This window comes from Osmia lignaria, chromosome 2 (genome assembly GCF_051020975.1).
Source record: "Osmia lignaria lignaria isolate PbOS001 chromosome 2, iyOsmLign1, whole genome shotgun sequence".
Taxonomy (NCBI): Eukaryota; Metazoa; Arthropoda; class Insecta; order Hymenoptera; family Megachilidae; genus Osmia; species Osmia lignaria.
In genome coordinates, this window is record NC_135033.1 from 10270318 (window position 1) to 10293816 (window position 23499).

At 37.1% G+C, this 23499-nt stretch overlaps 1 protein-coding gene across 6 annotated transcripts; it reads left to right on the top strand.

Moving 5' to 3' along the window:
- The first annotated feature begins 322 nt into the window (after positions 1 to 322).
- Positions 323 to 23405, top strand: LOC117608429 (Matrix metalloproteinase 1). 6 transcript variants are annotated; one of them, XM_034333532.2, is made up of 10 exons: positions 323 to 1072; positions 11762 to 11885; positions 15058 to 15162; positions 16674 to 16825; positions 16922 to 17224; positions 17304 to 17469; positions 17569 to 17705; positions 17787 to 18107; positions 18237 to 18450; positions 21698 to 23405. In XM_034333532.2, exons 1-10 carry the CDS (start codon positions 956 to 958, stop codon positions 21838 to 21840), a joined length of 1782 nt encoding a protein of 593 aa, XP_034189423.2. In that variant the 5' UTR covers positions 323 to 955; the 3' UTR covers positions 21841 to 23405. The 6 variants fall into 6 exon arrangements, with proteins under 6 accessions (XP_034189423.2, XP_034189426.2, XP_034189428.2 ...); XM_034333535.2 differs by having other exon boundaries at positions 18237 to 18318; XM_034333537.2 differs by lacking the exon at positions 21698 to 23405 and adding an exon at positions 21338 to 21477 and having other exon boundaries at positions 18237 to 18318.
- Positions 23406 to 23499: the final 94 nt, after the last annotated feature.

Below are 23499 nucleotides of genomic sequence, written 5' to 3' on the forward strand. Positions count from 1 at the left end.
ATTATGAAAAGCACAAGTACGTCTAGAAACCATGAAGAACCCTAAATTGGTCTCTCAAACCTCGTCAAACAAAGATCCCATAAATGATCCAATATTGCACCACAGCTGAAATAATTAATCAAAATCAAAAGTACCTACAGAAATCATCGAGAATGAAAGATTTTCTGTGAAACTTGGCGAAACAACGAGAAACCGATGATCCTGAGGAGAATACGCTCGACGACGAGCCTCCGACATGCTACTCACTGGCGTAGCATTATACGCTTGCGACGTCTGGGACGGTGGAGTGGCGTGGTGGGAGGCCTCAATAAAAGTCAGTGGCAGACTGATTGTAATTCAGAGTGGCAGTAGAGTCCGGTACCAGTTGCCCGTACGGTTCGCGTCCTTTCCTCCGTGCCTCTTCATCGTTTCTTCGTCGTTCCTCCTCGCGGATTTCCCAAAAATTTTCAAATTTTCATCCCGGTCCCGCCGGTCAGAGTCCAAGGAGACGCCGTATCCGTATACCGCGTGCCTTCTTCTGTCACCGTTGACAAACCCGGGTGTTTCGTACTAATCGTCGGAGAGGACTAACCAGTGGCCAGCTAACCAGCCGTCAGGGAACAACACGCGAAATCGATAGTGTCGTGGCAACGACGGTTCCGACTACTTACACGTAACTTTCTACCCTGGACAGAGCAGTTTCTTCGAATTCGTATATTGTCAGGGTAGAAGTACAGCATTTCTCGGGCACGCACGTCGATAGGAGGAACCAAACTTCGAATGATCGAAAGGACACGTGTAGCTAAGAAACGTCGCGTTATCCTGCGATATCGTTGAAGAGGAAGACCGGGTGTTGTGCGGACAGTGTCTGGGATTGTGTCGCGTACGACAGATACTCGGTGGTCGTCCACGGTAAAGGACCAGCTTTTCTGAACTTCTTCCAGCTGTTCGGAGTTGTTGGACAGAGAAGAGGAAGATGGCCAGGTGGAGTGGTCTTTTACGATGGGAAAGTGTCCTGCTCGCGATACTATTCGCCGTAGCGAGGGTGAGGACCAACGATCAGGCTCCAACTATCTCGCAAACCGCGGCTATGGTAAGTGCTAATTCAGATTAAACGACAGGATGATGATTTAGCTCAGAGATGGGCTTCTTTTTGTTTTATAGCATTTCCTTGCAAGAGTTAGACTTTAATGAAGCTTTTTCAATTGAAATTTTCATCTTAGAAGTTTCGGTATTCAAAATTTTTCATTTCGGACCTTGGTATTTGAAATTTCTATCTTGACAGTTTCGATATTGCAAATTTTTAATTTGCAAGCTTTATTACATAAAATTTATAATTCTTTAGCGAGAATCAATCTGCCTCCATGCAGGAAACTAGTGATTAATCTTTGAAAAATAGGAAAAGTCAATGTCTCATCAGACACATTGACAAAGAGAGTTTTCTCAACGAAACAAAAGATATCTTTGTTCTACCAAACCTTTGTCATGTCAGTGACAAAAGAAAAGAAACTTGTATGTACACTCTAGTGTTTCCTTCAAGTTCAATCTAGTTTTTATTATTGTAAAATTAGAAGAACGTTGGAGTTCCGTAATGTTTCGAAGAAATTAGCTTAATGTCAAGCGGTAGAACGATGAAAACGAGCGTTGCGCAATCGGTTTGTTAGCGATCGTAAGTATTTTCGCGGCTGTTCCTGGAAAATCAAAACGTTCCGAACGCAACAAGTCGATCCGCGGAGACTGCGCAGAGGAAAGATACCTGACCAGAGGTGGTTAATCGCGGGGAATGAGAATTGTTTCGCGGGAAATCTCGCGTTTTATGCGCTCTGTGTCATACGTGAATGAGTAATACGTAGCGTAGGTACATACGTGTTTCTTTCGACCACGCGAATAACATTCCGGAGGAAACGTTTATCTCTGTGACACTGATATACAGATTACGATGGACACCGGGTTTATCTAGAAAACGATTCACGATCGCGTTCGAACGTCGTTCACTTTCTTTCCTATTTTGCTAGTTCAATTTTTCCAACGATGGAATAAATTTTCCTTTCCTTCTCTTTTTCGGCGAACTTTGGTCCGTGAAAAATTACTTTTCAGAAATTAACGTTAATTGGTTTTAGTCTCTGCAATTTTTTTTCTTTTTTTCTTTATCGAATTGCTCAGTTTTTTTCAATCTAATCGATCATGCATTGAAAGAACCCGAAGCGTCAATGTTGATCCATTATTTTATTATTAGTAATTACGATTGTGCAATTGCATTTGCAACGACAACGCGGTGGCTCGTGATGCTAGATAGAGAACGAGTGGAATGTTGCATAAATAATTTAGTCTATTCGACGTATCTCGACAGGTATGCAACGTGTTGGAAAAGAATAAAAAGAAGAAAAAAACCGAGACCGGTTTCCAACGTAATGACATAAGGTCGGACAATGTGACGTCACTTGGCTACCTTCGCTAACAAAGTTCAGCTGACTCGTTCCCGACCTTCGATTCATTGAAAAGAATTGCTTACGGTAGTGGCAATTTTTTTACCGAGAAATTCCTAATTCGATACCGTTAAGCGACGAATTTCAACCCTCGGACGACGGACCATGGGGAGAGAATTAACGTTAAAGTCGAGGAATTCAATTAGAAAAATTAATTATCATAACCTGTTACCTTAATTATAGAGGACAGTGAAGATGGTCTGATCATGAACCGGTTATCCTACTTCAATTCTGATGGAATTGAATCGTGTTTCTATAAATGTTAAAGCGTGAAAATGTCAATATTGATATTCTATTTTTTCAACAAAATTTCTTGAGAACTTGAACCATGATCAGATTAGATAAATTTCTACCATTACTAGAAATAATCTAAAGGATTATTTCAAAATTAACTAAGAAAATCCAAATTTAAAGATAACGATAGACTTGATTGCTATTTACACAACCATATCAACGGTGTTACGTAAAAAAAGAATTATCCAAGTTTGTAATTAATTACTCGATCAAATTAACTTCCATTCTTTTTCCACTAAGAAACTCGTAGAAAATTTGATTAACGTGTTAGTCTGTGAAATCGTTTAAACTTTTTGCTAATCAATAGAGATAACATATGAGATTTATAATTAATACCTTGACCAAACGACGATCATTGAAATCGCGTTTGCAAATGGTGGATTTCGTGCTTAAGCAATCTCAGGCCACGATAACGATGTAATTATCTACTCAGGTAAATACGAACGCCAACACTTTTATCTTCAAGGTTCGAAAAAGCACGACAAACTACCTCACACCCTTAATTACGTTTCGTCCATTCTTTGTTCGAGATTATAACGAATACACATCGCGAATCGAAGGAAAGTTTCAGCAACCCACGTGTTCTTAAACCAGAAACTCGAAAGGAATCTGTCGAATGTTTGATCGAAACGAAATCACGAAATATGAAGCTGGAATTATTGCGTCGAAGGAAACTAGGCTAAATGCTCGTTGCAAGTAGTAAGAGTCAAGAACGTAGGCAGTAGAATGATACTTACTTCAATCAGACCTATGGCTATGCACTTGTATCGAATTCGTTTCTAAAAATCATTTCAAAATGTTCATCGATAAGATTCTAATCGAACATAGATGATCGATGATACAAGAAGATACTGTAATTTATTCGACGATCATTAGAGACTAATGCTACGACATTGTAATCGCGTCGGTTTAGCATGTAATACTTTGTTCTACAATATCACTTGTAATTGACACGAATTTATATTCCTGGCAAGGTGCCAAGTTAAACGAACACCGGTTTGATAGCCCTGATATGTTATAGGAAAGTTTGTGAAACGACAGGTGTTTATGCATAGAATGAATTAATTAAGAAAGAATTAAAATTCTAAGATGGAACAACTTCGAAGAAGTTTTTATTACTTCAAGCTCGAATAACTCAAGTTTATGGTTGAATCGAAGGTTGAGTAGAACCTTGAACTAGTTCACAAGGATCAGTGGTTAAATACACAATACCTAGTAGTCCTGCGTTCCCATCCTTCCCCGTCGGCGTCCCGGGGGAGAATGACGATACAGGAGAATGAGCATCGTATATATAGACCTATGGCAGACCACCATTATATTATATTAATATTTCTCAGTCGTATAATAAATTTTATAATATTTAATAATTAAAATTTTGAAATTTTCTGCTTGACAAAAGACTGTGACGAATAAAATTCTATTTCTAGCAAAAATTTACACAGCATGAAATCTGTACAGTCAATGGCCTCAATTGAACAGAGAACTTTAATTTTCAGCTTCTGGCAACGTTCCATGCACTGAACTTAAAGCTCACTTTCGACAAAGCGAATGAAAATGAATTATCCAAACGGTTCCAATTACTGATTCATCGAATTATAATATCGGTATTCGATAAATATTTCCATATTCAAGTTACCATAATAATCGTTAGTCCATGGAACACGAAAGCAAAAGAGCGATTCTTAGTTTCGAAAATTTGAAAGGAAGAGAGGAAAGAATTGACGAGAGTTGGCGAAATGTCAAGTTATCGATAGCCCCGCATCTTTTTCCTCTCACGGGGATCATACTAGGAAATGGTAAATAATGTATGTGCCTCGACACGGAAATACACGAGGCGCAAGATCGCGAATGTTGGCCTTCGTGTTCCTCGATTCGGAATCGCGGCACGATTTATCCGTCATCGGAATATTAATGATCGTCCAATAGATATTCTCATCGTCGCTCGATCCAGCGATCGTTCGCTCCTTTACCTCTTCGCTGTCTACTTGTCATTCGTCTTTCTCTCGGGTGCCTTTGGCCGAGAGTATTCTTCTCTCGAACGAGATTCGATCACTCCCGTTCAATTAGCGATGCTTTTTTCGGACGGAAACGCGATTGTCCTTTGATTCATCGTTCATTCGTGCGTTGGAATTTTAACAGACTTCGTGTGACATAAAATCGCTGACTTATCGATGTTTATAAAATAATGGAATTTAATTTTTAATTAGAATTGCAAAAATTCATAGATTCCATGAAAGGGTTAAAAATGAATGTAACGAAATAGAAGGAAGTTGGTCGGTTGTTTGAGAAATTCAGATCGATTCCCGGTTTGAATTGCGTGACGCGAAAAAATTGATTCAGAAACACGATTGTCGCTCGCACAAAACCGCCTTCCGTGTCTTATCGGGGCCTTCGCGGAAGATAGTTGCCAATGCAAAGATAACAATGCTCTTGGCGACGTCTTATTACAATTACTAATCGCGGTTGATCATTACCCGACGTGCCTCGAACAACCAATCGAACGGAGAACTGTAATCGCGCCGTTGCGCAAAACCTACTTCACCGTCGAAGAAACGTCTGACTTGCTGCCAAACCACGTCAGCTGACGTCACGACGCGTAAGTTTGGCAAAGATCAAGTCGTCTCTCCACTGGGTGTTCTGATGGCATAGCTCAAAGAAAAATTTTTAAATTCAACAAAATTGGAAAATTTTCAAAAGAAATACCACCGAATAAAAATTAAAATTTGAATAATTAAATTTTTTAAGTTTCTATTAGAACGCGCCATTGTCAAAGGGTTAATTACACCACAAATTCTCAAAAACTATTCCAATCAATGTTTACACTTGAAAATCTCGAGGTTGTCGACCTACAACCTCACATTTTCCAATCTCAACTCGATACTCCGTCCAGAAGCCGATAAAACCAAATGATTCATATTATGTTTGTAAAAAAAAGATTGCAGTGATTCAACGTTCCGGAAAAGCTCGTATCAACTGACCGCACAAAGACTGTTGCTGCTAATGGAACGATCCAAACGCGGATCGAACCATTTTCCTTTTTTTATACCATACGATGGATGCAAATAAAGGTTATCGAGAAAGGTTAAACATCGTTAGAAATTCATCGCGTTCGATGATGTTTAGTAGGAGGTGATTAAGTGTTTTCGATGAATATCTTTAATTAGAATGGTTCTTTGTTTCGTTGTAATAAAAACAACAACGTTATACATTTTATAGTCTTCAGCTTTTATAGAAAGTCTATCAGCGAATCCATGTTTACTTATTATTATTCATAATCGTGTGTTCTGAGTTTGGTGCGATGATACAATTCTTCTTTGAAGTAATAGATCTATTCTTAGAAAATGTTCTTCTTTTACTAGAAATCTATTATCGTTTCTTTAATGAGAAACGATGCACGAATGATCTTTTGCTGGTATTGTTAATTGCAATTAAAAAAAAAACAACCTTGTTAGAATCTTCTACGTGTTACATTTCAATTCCAGTTAAAAAGGAATTAAGAAAACGGGCATCAAGTTGCCTCGAGGTTATTCGGGAATCTGTTATCTCGAAGCCATTCCACGAACAGGTGCACGCAAGATTTTAAATTGGCCTCTTACCTGACCCGCTGGGTCGAGTAAGGTCAGTTAGGGTCAAACACCTGGACATGTCCGGTGATTCGAGCAATTTTTGCTGATCAAAGTTAGCAAACACGCGGCTAATGAATTCAAGAAAATTAATAACACATTTTTTATTAATAGAACAAGATATTTCAAAATACAAGCCAAGATTTGATCAAAATTTTCCTTGCAACGGAATGCAATCGGTCGAATCAGCGTTTTCCTGTCCTGGCTACGTGACGACATTTACAATAAATAAAGATACCATCTCACCATGATTACCTACGTCACTATTTGACAGGGAAATTCTTTCCGAACGTCTGTTGACCTCACTTTATAAATACACTGTTACCGTGCGATTAATATTCGAAAAAATCGATCATCCCAATTTCTTCGGTTGAATCAATTTTTACCATCATTCCCTCCTACTTTCTTTTCTATCGAAAATTTCAAGTATACTAAACGTGAGATCACGAATCAAGCGGAATATTACCGGCACAAAGGAGCCATCGATTGTTGGCGAAGGAAAAAATAAAAATGTTAGTAGAAAGACAATCGCGAGAGTACGCTAACGCGAAAATATATTGTCCGTTGGTACAATGGTACGGTGGACGATCAGAGAGATCTAACTTTTGTATTCAAGAAACGACCGGCAGAAGAAGCGAAGGCGTTGAATACTGATGTCGTTCGCGTCGACAAAGACCTCTTCAAGGTCGGGGTCGCTACTCGATACCTATTCTGCATTTCTTTACTCTCCTCGAGTAACTGATCTATCTGGCACCTTTGACGCACCGTTAACCCTTTAAGGACGTTCGGATACTATGATTCAATGTCGTATACACTATTAATCAAAAGTTTCAAACTACCTAATTCGAATTTTCTTTCCCCCGGGAAAAAGTGGCGACACCCCACCTTCCCATCTATCCCCCTCGGCATCCCCGGGGAGAATGACGGCACAGGGATAGTGGGCCTCATTATATAGGCCCGTCGCGGACCACCACTTGCGCGCGCACCTGTACGCGGGAGAATTTGAACTGAAACTTATATATTATTAATATTTCTCAGCTATACAATAAATTTTATGATATTTAATTATTAAAAATTGTATTATTTTTCTTTCTAAATCACTTTTAATATTAATATCAAGTGAAAATTAAGATTCTGAGACTGCTAGAATCATGTTTGTTGTGCCGTAAGAGATTCTTTCTCAATCCTCGTTACGTTTCACTGGAAAGACGCGCTTTTCCATAAGCTCGTTATCACTGATAACGTGAAGCGATAAGGTTCGCGGGTATACAAACGTAGCTATCGTGAGACACGATGTCCTATATTATCAGGCAGATTGCGCGATAAATGGAATTATGCAAGCAACGTGCTGCCTTTCTCAAATTTAACCCTTTCAACGCGACGTTCATTGTGCGATAACCAAAAATCAATACTGAATTTTTATCGTTTGAAGCTTGTATCACGAAAGTACGGCGAGTCTATTTGCGTTTTCGACAGTGAACTAAAATTGAACTCCATAATAAAAAGGAACCGTAAGAATCTTTAACCGATTAGACCGAGTAGCTTCGGAAATTCGTGATTTTCAGCGATTCCGGAAAAGTCACGCTTTTTCAAGATCAACAAACACGAATTTACATTTGGTGAATTCACGTTTGGCCTTTCAGGTGTCTCGGTATCTTCCAATCCGAAAGGTCGCTGCTTGATGCATCGGTTGACCCAGTTACACGGTTCACCTCGTTACTGGCCACCATTAAATTTATCAAGCGTTGCCTACGCAGAAATTTCCCTGAAAATCGATTCGTCCCAAGTACCTCGAAAAAAAGAAAAAGAAACAAACTATAAAAGAATAATGAATTTCTGAAGGGATTCGTTTCAACGAGGACAAGAACATTGATTAATTCTATCGAAACACTTTTACGCGTCCATATGTATACGTGCATAACAATGCTTATGAAAAGGTAGAAAGATAGGCGCGATAGATAAGAATCATTACGAAACAGAAAACGGCGATTATTAGAGACCGCGATGTGTTTGGTAGAGGCACGAATTCCGTGCGAGTTACAAATCGGGTCATGGAAACAGGGCGTACGTCAGTCCCGATAAACTCGAACAATCAAAATGTCAACTTTTCGACAGGTAAACGTGATACGATGATCTGACCGAATTTACTGACAATGAGCGAAGGATTGGTTAAGCGAGTTACCATTTCTGGTATACGTGTAAAAATAAGTGGTACGCGTGGATAACATTTCTCGTTTTCAAAATAATTGAATTTCAACTTTTTAACGCTCTTGATTAATAAGATTAATTAACACCTAATTACTAAGAATAGTAATAATTATTAATTTTCAAATTTCAAAGTTCAACCTTTCCATTTGCCATTTCACGTTATTTGTACCATAGCAATATTACTTAAATTAAAATAATGTTTCTCTATCGTTTTCTTTTAATTATTCACGCGTATGTAAATTGCGGAGTCGGTCACCGGTTACCCCTGTGCCGTTCAACGTGTTAATAGAGCGTGAAATTAGATCATTCCATTACCAAAACCGTGTATCTCTTACAACACATTTCCTATCTTCCATTTATTTGTTTAGACTGCATGAATCATGATGTATCATCTCAAATTATTTATCATCGTGGTTAGTTACTCATCGGTGGTGTTTATTTTAAACAACGCAATGTACTCGTCAAAATCAGTCGAATTTACGAGATTACCAAAAAAATCATAATCTTCTAAAGATTCTCTCGTTATTCGTAGTTTCTAGTTATTGCAAAAATGTCCAAGGCTAACGGATTGAAACTAACAATCGAGCACCCTGTAATTTAAAACTGTATTATCGTGTGCTCGGCACGTTTCTCGTTCGGAGGCGGCTCTCAAGGTAGCTCGAACATAAAACGTATCGTGCTTTGCCTTAATCGCTAGCCAGCGGTAATTACGTCAACGACGACGATTATCGATTTGTAAATTTGCAAGAATTACATTATCTGCTTGGTTAAAAAAAAAAAAAAAAAAAAAAAAAAAAAAAAAAAACAGGAGAAGAAGAAAGTTCCACTGACGATACCGCGACGAACGCGAAACTTGAAAGAAATTTAATTTCGAACTATCAATATACGTATGGAAATTAATGATGTTTGTAATACGTAAGAGATATCAAGGAATTATGATGATACAATAGAATGCTTGTATAATATCCGCGATTTGTCACGTTACGTCGTCTCGAATAATCAGGTTGTCACGAAATGAAAAAAAAATAAGAATCGTCTATCTAATCACGCAAGAATTTGCTTCAACTCACACCCACTTTATCCAATTAGAATTTATCTTTATAAGAAAGAAAATTTGGTAATTAACAGCCGAGTTCGTCGAGATTCTTCTTTAGAAATAAAATATAATTAATTCTCGGACGACGGACCATGGAGAGAGCCAGAATTTTAATATTTAAATCATTAGTATCTTCGCCCACGCGATTCGATACACGGTAATCGGATGAAATTCTTGAATTAATATTAAAATGAACGGAAAAAAACCTGTGGATGATTCAGAATGGTAGTTCCATGCGCCTACGAGCAAAGAGTAGTTGTACTATTCTACTACGAGGGCGTGCAAGGAGTGTCCATTCACACGTGACACACGCGGCGCGCGAGTACGAGGCTACTCCACTTACGTTCATTCATAAAAATCACCGCGTTCCTGGAACTCGCGCTCTGACGAACATTCTTAAGTCTATACGTTACGAAAGATTTTCGAAACCACCTTAACCTTCGAATCATCGACGAAACGAAAGGATCGTGATCGAGCTACATCCTACGTAGCTAACTTTTATTTTTCAAAGAAATAAATACATTTTTAATCCGTGCACTTGGCCACGTGTCGGTTAAAAATTCTTCAAAACAAGGACAAAATTGTTTCTCTTTCTCTATGCAAATCGCCCTGTTTATTTTCGTCGATCTCGAGGAGCCGTATGGTGTATCGCGAGTTAAAGATCCATAAGAGCAGAATCAGAGGTTGATTTACATAACGATTCCCTCGAACTAGCGGCGTACACTTGAAACGCTCGTTTCAAGGAATCCTGCTCGAAATTCTACGTGTTTAGAAAGGAATGTACCGTGGCTCGACGGTAAAAATAATACTCGAAGGACAAAAAATTGTACATAATGGAACGTACCCGTTAAAAACACTGTTTTTCTTGAAAAATTCGAACCAAAAGGTTCGCGATAGTGAACGCATTAAAGTATTAAAATAATTTTGAAAATAGTGGTACCTCCACGTTCCTGATGTTTGGACTTATACCAAACCAACCTTTCTCATATTTTGTTATATGATCAACTCCGAATATAATTGATTATTAATTTAATTTTACCTCTGTGATAATTATTTCAAAATATACCGAGCAAAATTTGTATTCCAAATATTCCACTGTATTACTTTATATTCTTTGGTCTAATAATTCGAAAAATTATATGGTTTGATTGAAAGGGTGATTCATAGTTATCCAAGGCTTCCGTCTCGACGGATTTGCCTCGAGTGCAGCAAGGATGCACTGGATCAACGCGTGCACTTTAAATGTTCGAATGAATGTCTCCTTTATGCACTTGCTGCGTCGTGTCTGACTCACGATGCAATTCTCCTGTTCAGGGCTGCAGTTGCATTTCAATTCGTTCGTTCACTGTCACGGTGCAATTAAACGCATTGAAACTATAATAACAGTACCTCTGCATAATGCAATGATTATTTTTAACGAATAAATTTTACTCGTCGGGAAGATTAGACTGTTAGGGATAACAGTGTTGATAACGTTATCGATAATCGACATCATCGCCCGGAACGTTAACTTAAATTTATTAACTTCCTGTGCCATTGCAATTTTTCTCCATTAGAAGATAATCGATGGGTGACAAAAAAAAGTCCACCCACAAATGAGTCACCCGTTATTTACTCGAAATGAATTTTACTTTTTTATCGCAAGTTAGTCATTATAATTATATTATTTCCTAAATGAAACGAAGGAAGAAACCCGAGGAAGAGTTAGAAATTTCCTGTGATTCAGCATCGAAACGATAGACGAGGAAAACGGAAACACGTACTCGAGGCACGTTTTTTATTCACCGGAATATTAATTCCCTTTACACGATGCGGTTAAATAACAGTATCACACGACGTTACAGTCACCAGCCAGGTCAATCCCCTCGGACATCATCATTTGTCCCATTTACAGTTCGTCAACGTGCGAATCTGCTCTTTCTTCCCTTTGTATAAAATTAATTAGACACACGTGTGAATTCATTAAAGATTGGAATCAGGAATATGTTGAGTCTCTGAATCTTGGAAATTTTTGATGAAAAATTTTAATCAATATCAAAGAAACTTGCCAATTAAATTTTCCTAATCTGTTACAGAACTACCTATCTCAATTCGGCTATTTGCAACCAATTAATCCAACGAGCGGTGGAATTATATCTCAAGATACACTGTCGAAAGCAGTCGCCGAATTTCAATCTTTCGCCGGGTTAAATATAACAGGTAAGTGTTACATTGAATTAACGAAGGAAGAAAATAAGAAAATATCAAAAGTGGGAAACGAAGAAACTCAAAAGATGATCTCTTTATCACCTTCTCGTATTATATCTAAGCGTAAATTGAGTTTAACGATTGTCGTGAGTGCTTATGTACGTGAATCATACCCACGGATGCATTCGTTCATGCATGACTCACCTAAAGCCAGATGCAATATCAAATTTGCCACATAGAAGGTAATTAAATTAATTGTAAATCGCAATGACAAACATCGTTTCACTGTATCAGAGTCCAGTTCCAAGAGTCGTTTCCTATACGTGAAAAGAACGAAAGTACGTCATACTTGATTGAAAAGAACAATTATTATCCGCGAGTGATTTGAATGAAGAAAACAAAAATCTTATTATCTTGGGAAGAATAAAGAGGATTCGATGAATTTTGATTCAGGCACGAAAAATAATTTTTAAGATTAATTTCAATACAGAAGAAAAACGACAGCAGAAATTCCAACAAAGCAAATTTCCTGAAAAGGCTCGAATCGATTTGCGATTCAGAAAAAGATCACACGCGTCTGCTTGCACTTTTCCAATATACTTGCCCGACCGGATTCGAATAAAGAGCTGATTTTAAACGTTCCTAGACCTTGAAAGACCGGACACCAGTTTGACCGTTCGTCCGGCTGAAAACACGTGTGCGATTTTCGAGGTGAAAAGGATAAATTGAAACGGAAGGAAAATCGACGAACGAACGTCAAACATCGTCTGGGTGTATCGAGAGGATCATTTAGCGAGGAACGGCTATTGAAAGAAGAGTTTTCGAGAAGCATTGCCAAGGCTCGAGCCTTGACACACCGACGACTGGGCAAACAAGCCGGACACGGACGAACAAAGAAGCAAATTATTGTTTCCGCTTTGGATTCCGTGGTTGGATACAAAGGTGGCGCGAGGGAATGGCACCGGCCGAACTGATAACCCGTTATCACCAGCGACAAGCAATTTTCTAGCCGACTAACTAGACGCTGATAACAAAGCCACTTTGTCATCGATCGATTGATAACAATCTGTTTTGGATGTTTTATCGATTCACTGATAACTTGAATTCTAATGAAAATTCAAAATGAAAATGATATGAAACATAGAATTAACAATTGGGGCTCTCTCCATGGTCCGTCGTCCAAAAGTTAACTCTTTGAGGCACACGATTTTAAAGAAAATAAAAACCCTTGTTGCAGAGAATTTTTTTTTGGAAAAAGTGAAAAAAAAAACATTCATTTCAATTATTTAACATGACTATGAGTAATTTCAACTTTTCGAAGTGTGTTAAAATATATCCTACCATGCATAAAAGGCTAAGCAAAAGGTGGGTCAGTTTTTAACCCATCTAACCCTAAAGAGTTAAAATGTATTAAATAGATATAGAAAAATGTAGCCAAACGTGAGAGTGAATAAGGTAAAAAGAAGAATGAAAAACCGGAAATGCTTTATTTTATGGCGGAAAATAACGCCAGACAGATCAGGCAGACCCTCACGGATTCTGAATGATGATACTCTGAACGAATGACTCAGAGTTCGGTGAAATGAGGTAGATTCGTCAGTGGCGCTAAAAAAATGATTCACAACGCGATGACTGAAACCTTGTCGTCAGGGCACGTTTTTTTAATCGCATAAAGAAAAGTATATTTCAATAGCAGCAATTTTCAACTAGAAAAGATGAACGTGCATAATAATTTCTAACAGATCGGTTGACAAAGAATCTGTCGGGTTTTTCTAGCCAGAGAATGGATTCTCCGACCAGAACGGACAATCAGTGACGCAAAAATTCGTCGATCGTTACGAAAATAATGGTAAAAAAGTTGGGATTTCACAGAAGAAAGGATTTCACTAATGTTGCTTCATTCTATTCGGCTGAATATTGAAGGAAATTAAGCTAAACGATAAGAACAATGAACCTTTGGAAACTTTGGAGTGTGTAAGAAATAGGATGATTGAAAAATAATGATTGTTGGAACAACAAAGATTTACATAAGCACGTGTTCGGTATGATAATGATTAACAGTGTCGTGATGAGTAGGTACACGAATCAGCATGTAACTAACATGTAAAACGATTGTGTTCTAATCTCTGATTACCATAATCATCGTTATCATTCGTTTTCCATAGTTAAATGGAACACCTTCCATGGTTGAAACTTCGTTAACTATTTTGTATTCTTCGTGCAGACAATTACAAACGTGATTTGTATTTCAATCTTGTAATTAAAAATGTTTATATACAATTATATATTTTTTTACTTATAAAATGGATCTGAATTCGGCTCCTTTGAATTTCTAATCAAATACCTTACTCCTTTCGCTTTTATTAATATTTTAATATTTCAATTAAAAAGAAATTGAAAGTAAAGGTTTGAATTTTGAATTTTTAATCACTGTCTAATTATCTGTTTCATTTGCAAGCAGTAGGTGACGCGTAATTAATTTCTAAAATGTTAATTTCTGAAAGTAAGGACAACGATCTACGACATACTCGATTGAGTTTCCTCTCGACCTCCATTCTACTCAGAACTCGCATCCGACACCAGTCGATCATTCGTAAGCGTATTCAAATCAATCCCGACGATTATTCCGTTAATACACCGTAATTTCCACTCGCGGGTGTATTAATAAACCGTGCAATTTCCAGTCGCGTGACACGGCATACTCGTTTGCACGTGACGCGACGATTAAAGTGTATCGCACACCTGCTCGATCGAATCGAATAAAAACTATCTCGTACTGAATCAAGAACGCGAACCCGTATAAAATTCTTCTAATATGTTTTAATTATTCGTACGAAGGGTTAGATTGATCGGTATCAGTCAGAAATCGATGATGATACTTTTCATATTTCGTCCCGAGTGTGCAGGGAGCTTAATGCATTTGCATATACGTTGCATTGATGCATATGCACCAAGATACAAGGAAACACACACGATGCACGAATGATCGCGAATAGAAAACGGTACGTGCATACACGCGATCAATAGCGATTTCAACCTACATTTGATACACGAATGATACATTAGATGCATAAATAGGTAAGGGTCAAAGTGGGACCCTAAAATGTAATGATTGAAACAAGCGAAGAAACGAAGCAAATAATTGTTGAATGGTATTAAAATAGAAAATTTTATCTGTTTTCAGGAGAATTCGACGAAGAAACGTATAAATTTATGGCACTACCAAGGTGTGGTGTTAAGGACAAAGTTGGACCTGGATTTGGAAGATCGAAGCGCTATGCTCTTCAAGGTAGATAATTGATTATTTTCTAGTATTTTGTAGGAAATTGTAACTAGTTTTCCATGGTATTAACGAAATTTTTGAAATTCACGAAACCAGCACCGGATTAAGGGTAGGTCTAAGGGACGCCCTTTTTCTTTACAATTAAATTTGATTTAAGCTTCGATAGCTCTGGGCTTCAGAAACCTTGTTCCGCTATTGCACCCATCACATAACATTCGACCAATTATTCGATTACCTAATCGACTCGTGTCTGTAGGAACACGTGAAATAAAAAATTTCAAAACAATTTGCGATCAAACTATTTGATCCGAAGAACTATTATAATAAAAATCGTATAGAAAAATATATAGATACTTGAAAAAATGATCCGAGCAATAGAATATTTCACGGTACAAGGATTGTTTAGTACACTAGTGTTACTTTTGACTTCCTGCCTCATTACCGTCAATGTAGAATCAGTCACCCTAAACAGGTCATGCACATTTATACCGCGGCCGTTTGTCGGACGCTCTGAATGCATTTTTTAAGCATCGAATTTGTTCTAAATGCACTTCCGAAATCTCAATCAACATGGATCACTAATAGCCTTCCAGACTCGAATCCGTCAATGAAAAGTCATCGCAATTGTTCTTTGACCCCGTTAATTAACAATGATCAGAGAAATCACGCCAATTTTCCCATAACAGCGATTCCCGCTAATTAATCGCAACCTATAAGGCGACCGTTCTATTTTCATCGACCCGTTCTTCCTAGAAGAGAAAAATAATCAACTCTTGATTCACCGATGCAGCTGACGCATCGAAAAGGCAGGGATATTTTTCGTTGAAATCAACAAGGAATCATTTGATCTATGGATCCTAACCGTGACTTTGAACCTCGCGAAAAGGCTCGCCGATTCAGTGAACCAGCGGATCAGCCAGCCGTACATCCTATGGAATTCCATGTAATACTAGGGCTAAGTTTGACCCATTAGAGAAGTACATTAGAGATTCCCATCGCAGATGACAGAATTACACAAAGGGCCCACCACTGAGCTGAAAAATTTTACTACACCAGTCACCGATGATTCTATTTATAATAAAATTTGTTATTGCAACCTTACATGTGCATCGCATACAAATGCATTTTGGTTACAAATCGCTATAACGAAAGAATTAATAATAGAGACACGAATGATGATCGTCCTTGGTCAGTGAAACCTTGCCTACTGGATCTGTCGTTTGCTGGAGATAATAGATTTATAAGAAGATGACGAAGCAATCTTGAACGATCATCTGTAATTAAAACTATCATTTTTCCAAATATCAAATCCTACGCTCGATCAACAATTCCTTCAATCAGAGTTTAATAATAAATCGTTGCACAATAATTGTTGTACAAAGCGTTATATAAACAGTTAAGAAGGTATTCCTCTTAAAAATGATAAATTATGAAAATACCAGGCTGACGATCATCGAAGGACGAGCATCATGAACAACTCTTGACGTTTCTTTTTTAACGTGATAATTTTGGGACAGGTTCGAGATGGCGCGTGAAGAAATTGTCTTACAAGATCAGCAAGTACCCAAGAAATTTACCGCAGCACAAAGTTGACATCGAATTGAACAAAGCTTTCAAAGTGTGGTCGGATTACACGGATCTCTTGTTCGTTCAAAAGAAGTTGGGCCAGGTGAGATGGATAATATTTATCTCGATTAAGTGGCGGGGGAGTAAGAAGATTAAAAATAATAAAAAAATAAAATATTCCAAATTGAATTTTCCATAGGTCCATATTGAGATTAGATTTGAGAAAGGCGAACATGGTGACGGAGATCCTTTCGACGGACCTGGTGGCACTTTGGCGCACGCTTATTTCCCCGTTTACGGCGGCGATATCCATTTCGATGACGCCGAACAATGGACCATCGACAGTTTTCGCGGTACCAATCTCTTTCAAGTAGCCACCCACGAGATTGGCCATTCCCTTGGTTTGAGTCATAGCGACGTTAAGTCCGCCTTAATGGCACCCTTCTACCGCGGCTACGAACCCTATTTCCAGTTGGACGACGACGATATTCAGGGTATTCAGGCAAGTATCATCGCTCGCTTATCTCATCGCTACGCGCTTCTTGGAAAAATTAACGAGAAATTCTATCCTTTTTTTACAGGCTCTGTACGGAAGGAAAACGGTGAGTACCAGCGGTGTTCCGACCGGACCAAGATTCGGAACTACCACTGTAGCACCTCCAAGTGAAGAAGACACGGAACTTTGTACCGATCCAAAGATTGACACGATGTTCAATTCTGCCGAGGGACACATGTATGTGTTCAAAGGTACGAATACTATTTCTAATTGTTCTCTAACACTCATGGTACCAGAATTTTATAAAAAGAAACTCATTTTTTAATTGTAAATTAATAAATAAATTTCAGGCGATCGTTACTGGAGATTAACTGCCGATGGTGTAGCAGTCGGTTACCCTAAACTGATTTCACACTCGTGGAAAGGATTGCCAGGAAACATAGACGCTGCGTTCACTTACAAGAACGGGAAGACTTACTTCTTCAAGGTAAAAAGAAGAACTTATAAATGTCACCTAATTTCCTATGCTGAACTTACCGTTCAAATATAAACGATTATGTTGATACAGGGCTCAAAATATTGGAGATACGTGGGGAAGAGAATGGACGGTGACTACCCGAAGGAAATCAGTGAAGGTTTCACAGGAATTCCTGATAATATCGATACAGCGATCGTTTGGACCGGAAACGGGAAGATCTATTTCTACAAGGGTAGCAAATTCTGGAGGTTCGATCCCAAGCAGAAACCACCAGTGAAGGACACATATCCTAAACTGATCTCGAATTGGGAAGGCGTTCCGGACAATCTCGACGCCTCTATTGTCTATCGTGGTCACACTTATTTCTTCAAAGGAGACGCTTATTACAGATTCAACGATAGGACATTCTCTGTGAGTACCTTTCTTACATTTAAATTGTGAGTATCTTTGAAATTCGATGGTTAATACAAATATATAAATTCAATGTTTTTAAGATAAAAGCCACTTACTTTTAGTTGATCGACGATGATTAATGTTTAGGTGGACGTTGCTGACCCAGCGTTCCCGAGGGCAACGGCCTACTGGTGGTTCGGTTGTAGATCAGCGAACAAAGGAACATTAGGTAATGTCCAAGGGCTGCGTGAGAATCCTGACGATTCATTTCTGCATGCCGGCATCCTGGAGTCCGTCGACGGCGACTTTAGCGATGACGGTGATAGAGACGGTGACGTCGGGGACATCATTTTAGACGCAGGTACGAAAGCTTCATTCGAGCCAGACCAGATTCTTACCTTGCCCTAGAAATATTCATTGTTATTCGCTTCTTTGTCGATCAGAGTACAAGAATATGTAAGTGTTAATTCCAAAATTATATTTATATTTTCAAGTAATGAGATTATATTGTAAATATATGTATATATCTGTAGATGTACAAAAGTACTGTGATCACTCAGTAGTGCATAATTGTAATCATAAACTTATTACACTTCTATATAAGAGGTTTGAAGTGGTAATAAGTGGACTATGATTACATAAAAGCAAAAAAGGCGAGGATACAGTATCTGGTGTCTCGAAAACCTGGCTATTATATACCTAGGGCTTTCAATCATCGAAGAAATTTGTGCAAGCAATAATTCATTTAAATACTATTTTCTAATAATACACAATGTTCAGACAATACTCGATAATAATTTTAAAACACGACTAATAGAGGTATTTCATTCTTAATTACAACAATCATTATTAAAGGTTCCAATTATCATGATACATACCAATTACTGCACAATACACAATCATTTGAAGGTAAATTGTAAATTAGTTTGCACAGACTTCTTTGGTGAATATGAAAATTAAAAATGTAATAATCATCTTGATTTGGGTGTTTCATGGTGGTAATACTAATATTAAAGTTGAATCATTAACGAACATAAAATCATTGAACATCATTGAAAATAAGATTATTTTGCTAATGAATTCATGAAATCACTTTAACACGTCGTTACTTCATTTACCATTCGTGTTTTGTCGAATTGCATATGAGCAGAAATATTAACAGCCATTTAAAGAAAGTGATTTTTCTAAACAAAAAATTATTGATTTATTTTCTGTCAATATGCAAAAGTATTATTTTAATTATTTTTATTCAAGTTCTCCTGTATGTAAATAAACATCCCCTCCATAATCCCCTTAAATTTTGAATAAACTTTCCAATAAGAAAATCATTCAAAAAATTATATTCGTATGCGATCCAAAGCCCGAAGTATTTATTAGCCAGGCTGGAAATGAAGTTTTGTACATCTTCGAAGAAAGACGAACAAAAAAAAATCATATCTTGTATTTGTCGCGTTACCTACCATTAGTAAAAATGGATACCATTAAAAGTATCGTCTGTCACCGTCGCCGGACCCGGTTTGCTGAAAACAGTAAATATTACAATGTTAATTCTTTTTTGTTGCTTAATACCAGCATCTTACTTTTCTTTATTTTTCTTACTCACCTTTCACTCTTCTTTTCTCTGATTATTCTTCTCCTGTAAATCCTCATTCCACTTCGAACGAATTCCAGTTGAACTCATCTATCGCGTCTCTACCAAGCACTTCCGGAATCATCGATATTTACATTCGACACAAATTTGCACGCCTTGTTTTCACTAACACTCTTCGTTTGGTGTCTCGGTAACAGCTCGAAAGAAGCAAACGTTTATAAATACTATTTTTAACTACTTACCAAATAATTGAAAATTGTTTCTCAAACAAAATAGTATTTTACTTAACCGATTAAATCAGACCTGTCGACGCGAGCTCTCGGCGCCAAATCACTTCCCCCACTCTCGTCTCGTTGCCATGGTATTCAAGCAACGGCCAATCAGAACGTGGCGAACAAAAATTTGTTTTCGTCAGTATCCATATTTGACTTTTCATATTGTAAATTTAACTTTTCATATTGTAGAATTTTTATATAAACAATTTTGTTACATTTTCAATGATTGATACGTTGTAAGACATTAAAATAAATATAAGACTCTTCCGATAACAAGCGAGTTGGATACCCCAGAGAGCTCCACCTGTTGACAGATTTGTGTTAGATCAAACCACTGTAATGCATATTATACATTTATCAATAATTTTGCACGAATTTTTGCATCAGGATGTATCACAGCACGAATCGAGCAATAAAATGTGTATGTGTAACACATACACGCGTATAGCACGTAAAGAAATCTATAAACGGTGCATGGTAAAACTATACGGAGGATGGTTGCGTTGTTTGGAACTTGATCTATCGTAGGACAGTACAATCTCCCTCTTTTCCCGCTTCTTAACCAAAAAGTAAACCGAACCAACCTTCGTCTCCGCGATCCCATTTCTTTTTCCTTTTGTTTTTCGTTTCTTATTTAAGATTTCTTTTCTTCTTTGTACCCATATACATTACGCACGTACACACTTTCCACGTGCACGTATTTTCGTTTACTTCTCTTACACACGATTTACTTGCACGAGTATTTTAATTTTACGATTTCGTTACACGAGTAATAATCATTTTGTTACACGGGGCATGTTATATCCTCGGTTCTCTTCTTGCACTCACTATATTTTCGGGTAATCCTTGGTACGGTTTATGTAGCAGCTACTATTACTCATAATTTTATTTATTTCTTTAAGTAAGAAATCTTCTAAGACAAGTTATTACAGATTTTTGATTACTCAAGATTTTTGTGCACAAGAAGATGTCAATTTTGTTATGTTATTCCTTAAATATTTTTGTTCAATTTTTTTTTCTTTTTTTTTTTTTTTTTTTTTTTTTTAATGAACATTCTCGGTTTTTGTGTTGAACACCTACGTTATCAATATTGTTTATTCCCGAAAGATAGATCGTTTAATCAATATTAATTCAAACTGATAATGATCTTAAAAGCCCCTAATGGAAACGAAGTTTCCGAGAAACACAGAAATCTTAAATTTTAAACGAATAACCTTGTCAGTTGTACTTACCGACAGAAACGCTACTGTCAAATTTTGACAAAATCGTGACGTGATTAAGACGTTGACGAATTTCGAAACGAACATTCACAGGAATTGCGTATAATACGCGTCCACGAAGAGTCGCAGTTCCATTAACCCGGAAAAAACTCGCTTTTCCAGAGGACAACAATCTGCACTCCGAATCGCGCGGGTTCGGGAAAAAGTGAAGGGACGAGAATGAAAACTTGTTCGTTCGAGGAATCGTTGAGTCGTAAACTCGGGTTAGAAGGCAATAAAATGGGACAAGAAATAATCAAGGGGATTAAATAAAAGGGTTCAGGAAGCACAGTTCACGGATATGTCGTACGAGAGACATAACTAAGTTCCAAACAACGACAACGATCTGCGATCGTAACCTACGATTCAACTTCTGTTGTTTTACGCGCGAACCTATGTTGGTGCAGTGAACCATCCAATCAGCGACAATTCTTTTAACATTACGTGTGTCCCCTCTTCTACGATTTTAATAAAATTCGACAGGCGAAACGGACGAGCAGCTAGTCACGTCGTCCAATCAGAATGCAGACTCCGCGGCGGGAAGCGTTTTCAAACGGTCGATATGGTGGTATCTTCCGTTCAGTTTATTGACTATGATCATCGCTAAAATCATTGCCGCCACGTAGAAAACGTTTGTGGAGATCGATCATTAAGCGATGGAATCATCGATGAAAGGATGTACACCAGTAACATATTTGAACTGACTTCTCAAACGGGAAATGTGTTAAGTATGTTGAACACAGCGAAGGGAAAACAGTGCCAAAATGGCTAATTCATGCTCACAGATAATGAGCTGTATTTTTTTTTCTTCGATATTAATGAACAAGCTGATTAAAGATTGTTCATTTATTATCTTATTTCTCATAAAACAATCATTCCATTCGAAGCAATGTTGCGCGAACAGTTGAAAACTGTTGCTTCATTCGTAGTCTGTAAGCGTTTTACAGTATGTTTTATAAGATGTGTTTCAGTCGACGATGTTTCCGTTTCGTTATTAGATTCGACGCATCTTACAGGACAATCTGTACATATGTAACATACACGAGAACATGTAAAATATGTTTATACATAATATTTTAAGTCGCATGCAACGTTGTGTCATCAAACCCTTTTACACTGCCTATTTATTCTTTATTCGTACATCATGGTTTTCTGTATACATAGTAATTGTTGAAGGCACTTATCTTGCGTATTCATTGCAGAATGTAAATTTTCTAAGAACTGAAATATGTTGTTACATGACAAATAGGAAATAAAATGAATGGTCAATTGGTTTCTTGACTGACCAGTATTATGAGTATTATAGAATTTTTGTGTTTTTTTTCTCATATAAGATATAAATATTTGTCAGAATGTAAGGAAATGCAAAGTGTTATGAAAGTGCATGAGAATGCACTTTAGAATTTTATGTTATTAACGTTAAAACTTGAATGTATAGAAGCATCTATAGTACTCATTGTAATGATTCCAGTAAACGATATTTATCTTCCTGGTAAATGCCTTAAAATGTTCTGAAAACATTATGAAGTGTAGCTTTCCTGCATAAATTTGTTATTAGTGTTTATTAACAATAACTAGACTTATTCTACTTATAAATGTTTAATATGAAATGTTTTTTACCTTTAAACCAAATTTTTCTTCATTCTTTTCATCTTGTGTCATACAAAATAATACTGTCATAAACAATGTTGATAATAGTTACGTATTAATTCTTAATGACCATGTTATAAAATGTGAGATTTATTGTAGTACATGAAAAAGAGCAGCTGCTGTCATTTTGAAAACAGTACATATCCGTTCATGAAATCCTAATCGCATTACCATTTGTTTCATTACATTCGAAAAACTGTTTCCATAACTTTATTATAAATAATCAGTTAAGTACTTAAGAATTACCTAGCATTTAAGTATGAAGCATAAAAAGCCTTGTACAATTTTTTAATACTTGTTAAATAAATCGTTTTTTGGAAAAAAAGGTGTAACACATGTAAAAATTTTGTATTTATAACACTTAGATAAAAATTTTTAAGTATATAAATATAACATGTGATGTACAAGGCTTTATCTTTTTCTTTATCTGTGTTACATTTTCTATCAGGGCACTAAAATGATTCACATTGAAACTTGCCACATTTTGCTATACTCTGACATTGTACAGTATCAATAAAACATCAGTTTATTTTAATTAACATTTATTGTAAAAGTTAAGTAAACATCTGATCACTACCAAATTATTTTTATTGCTTAATACTTTACATTATAAAATATGAATTTTAATAAAAAAA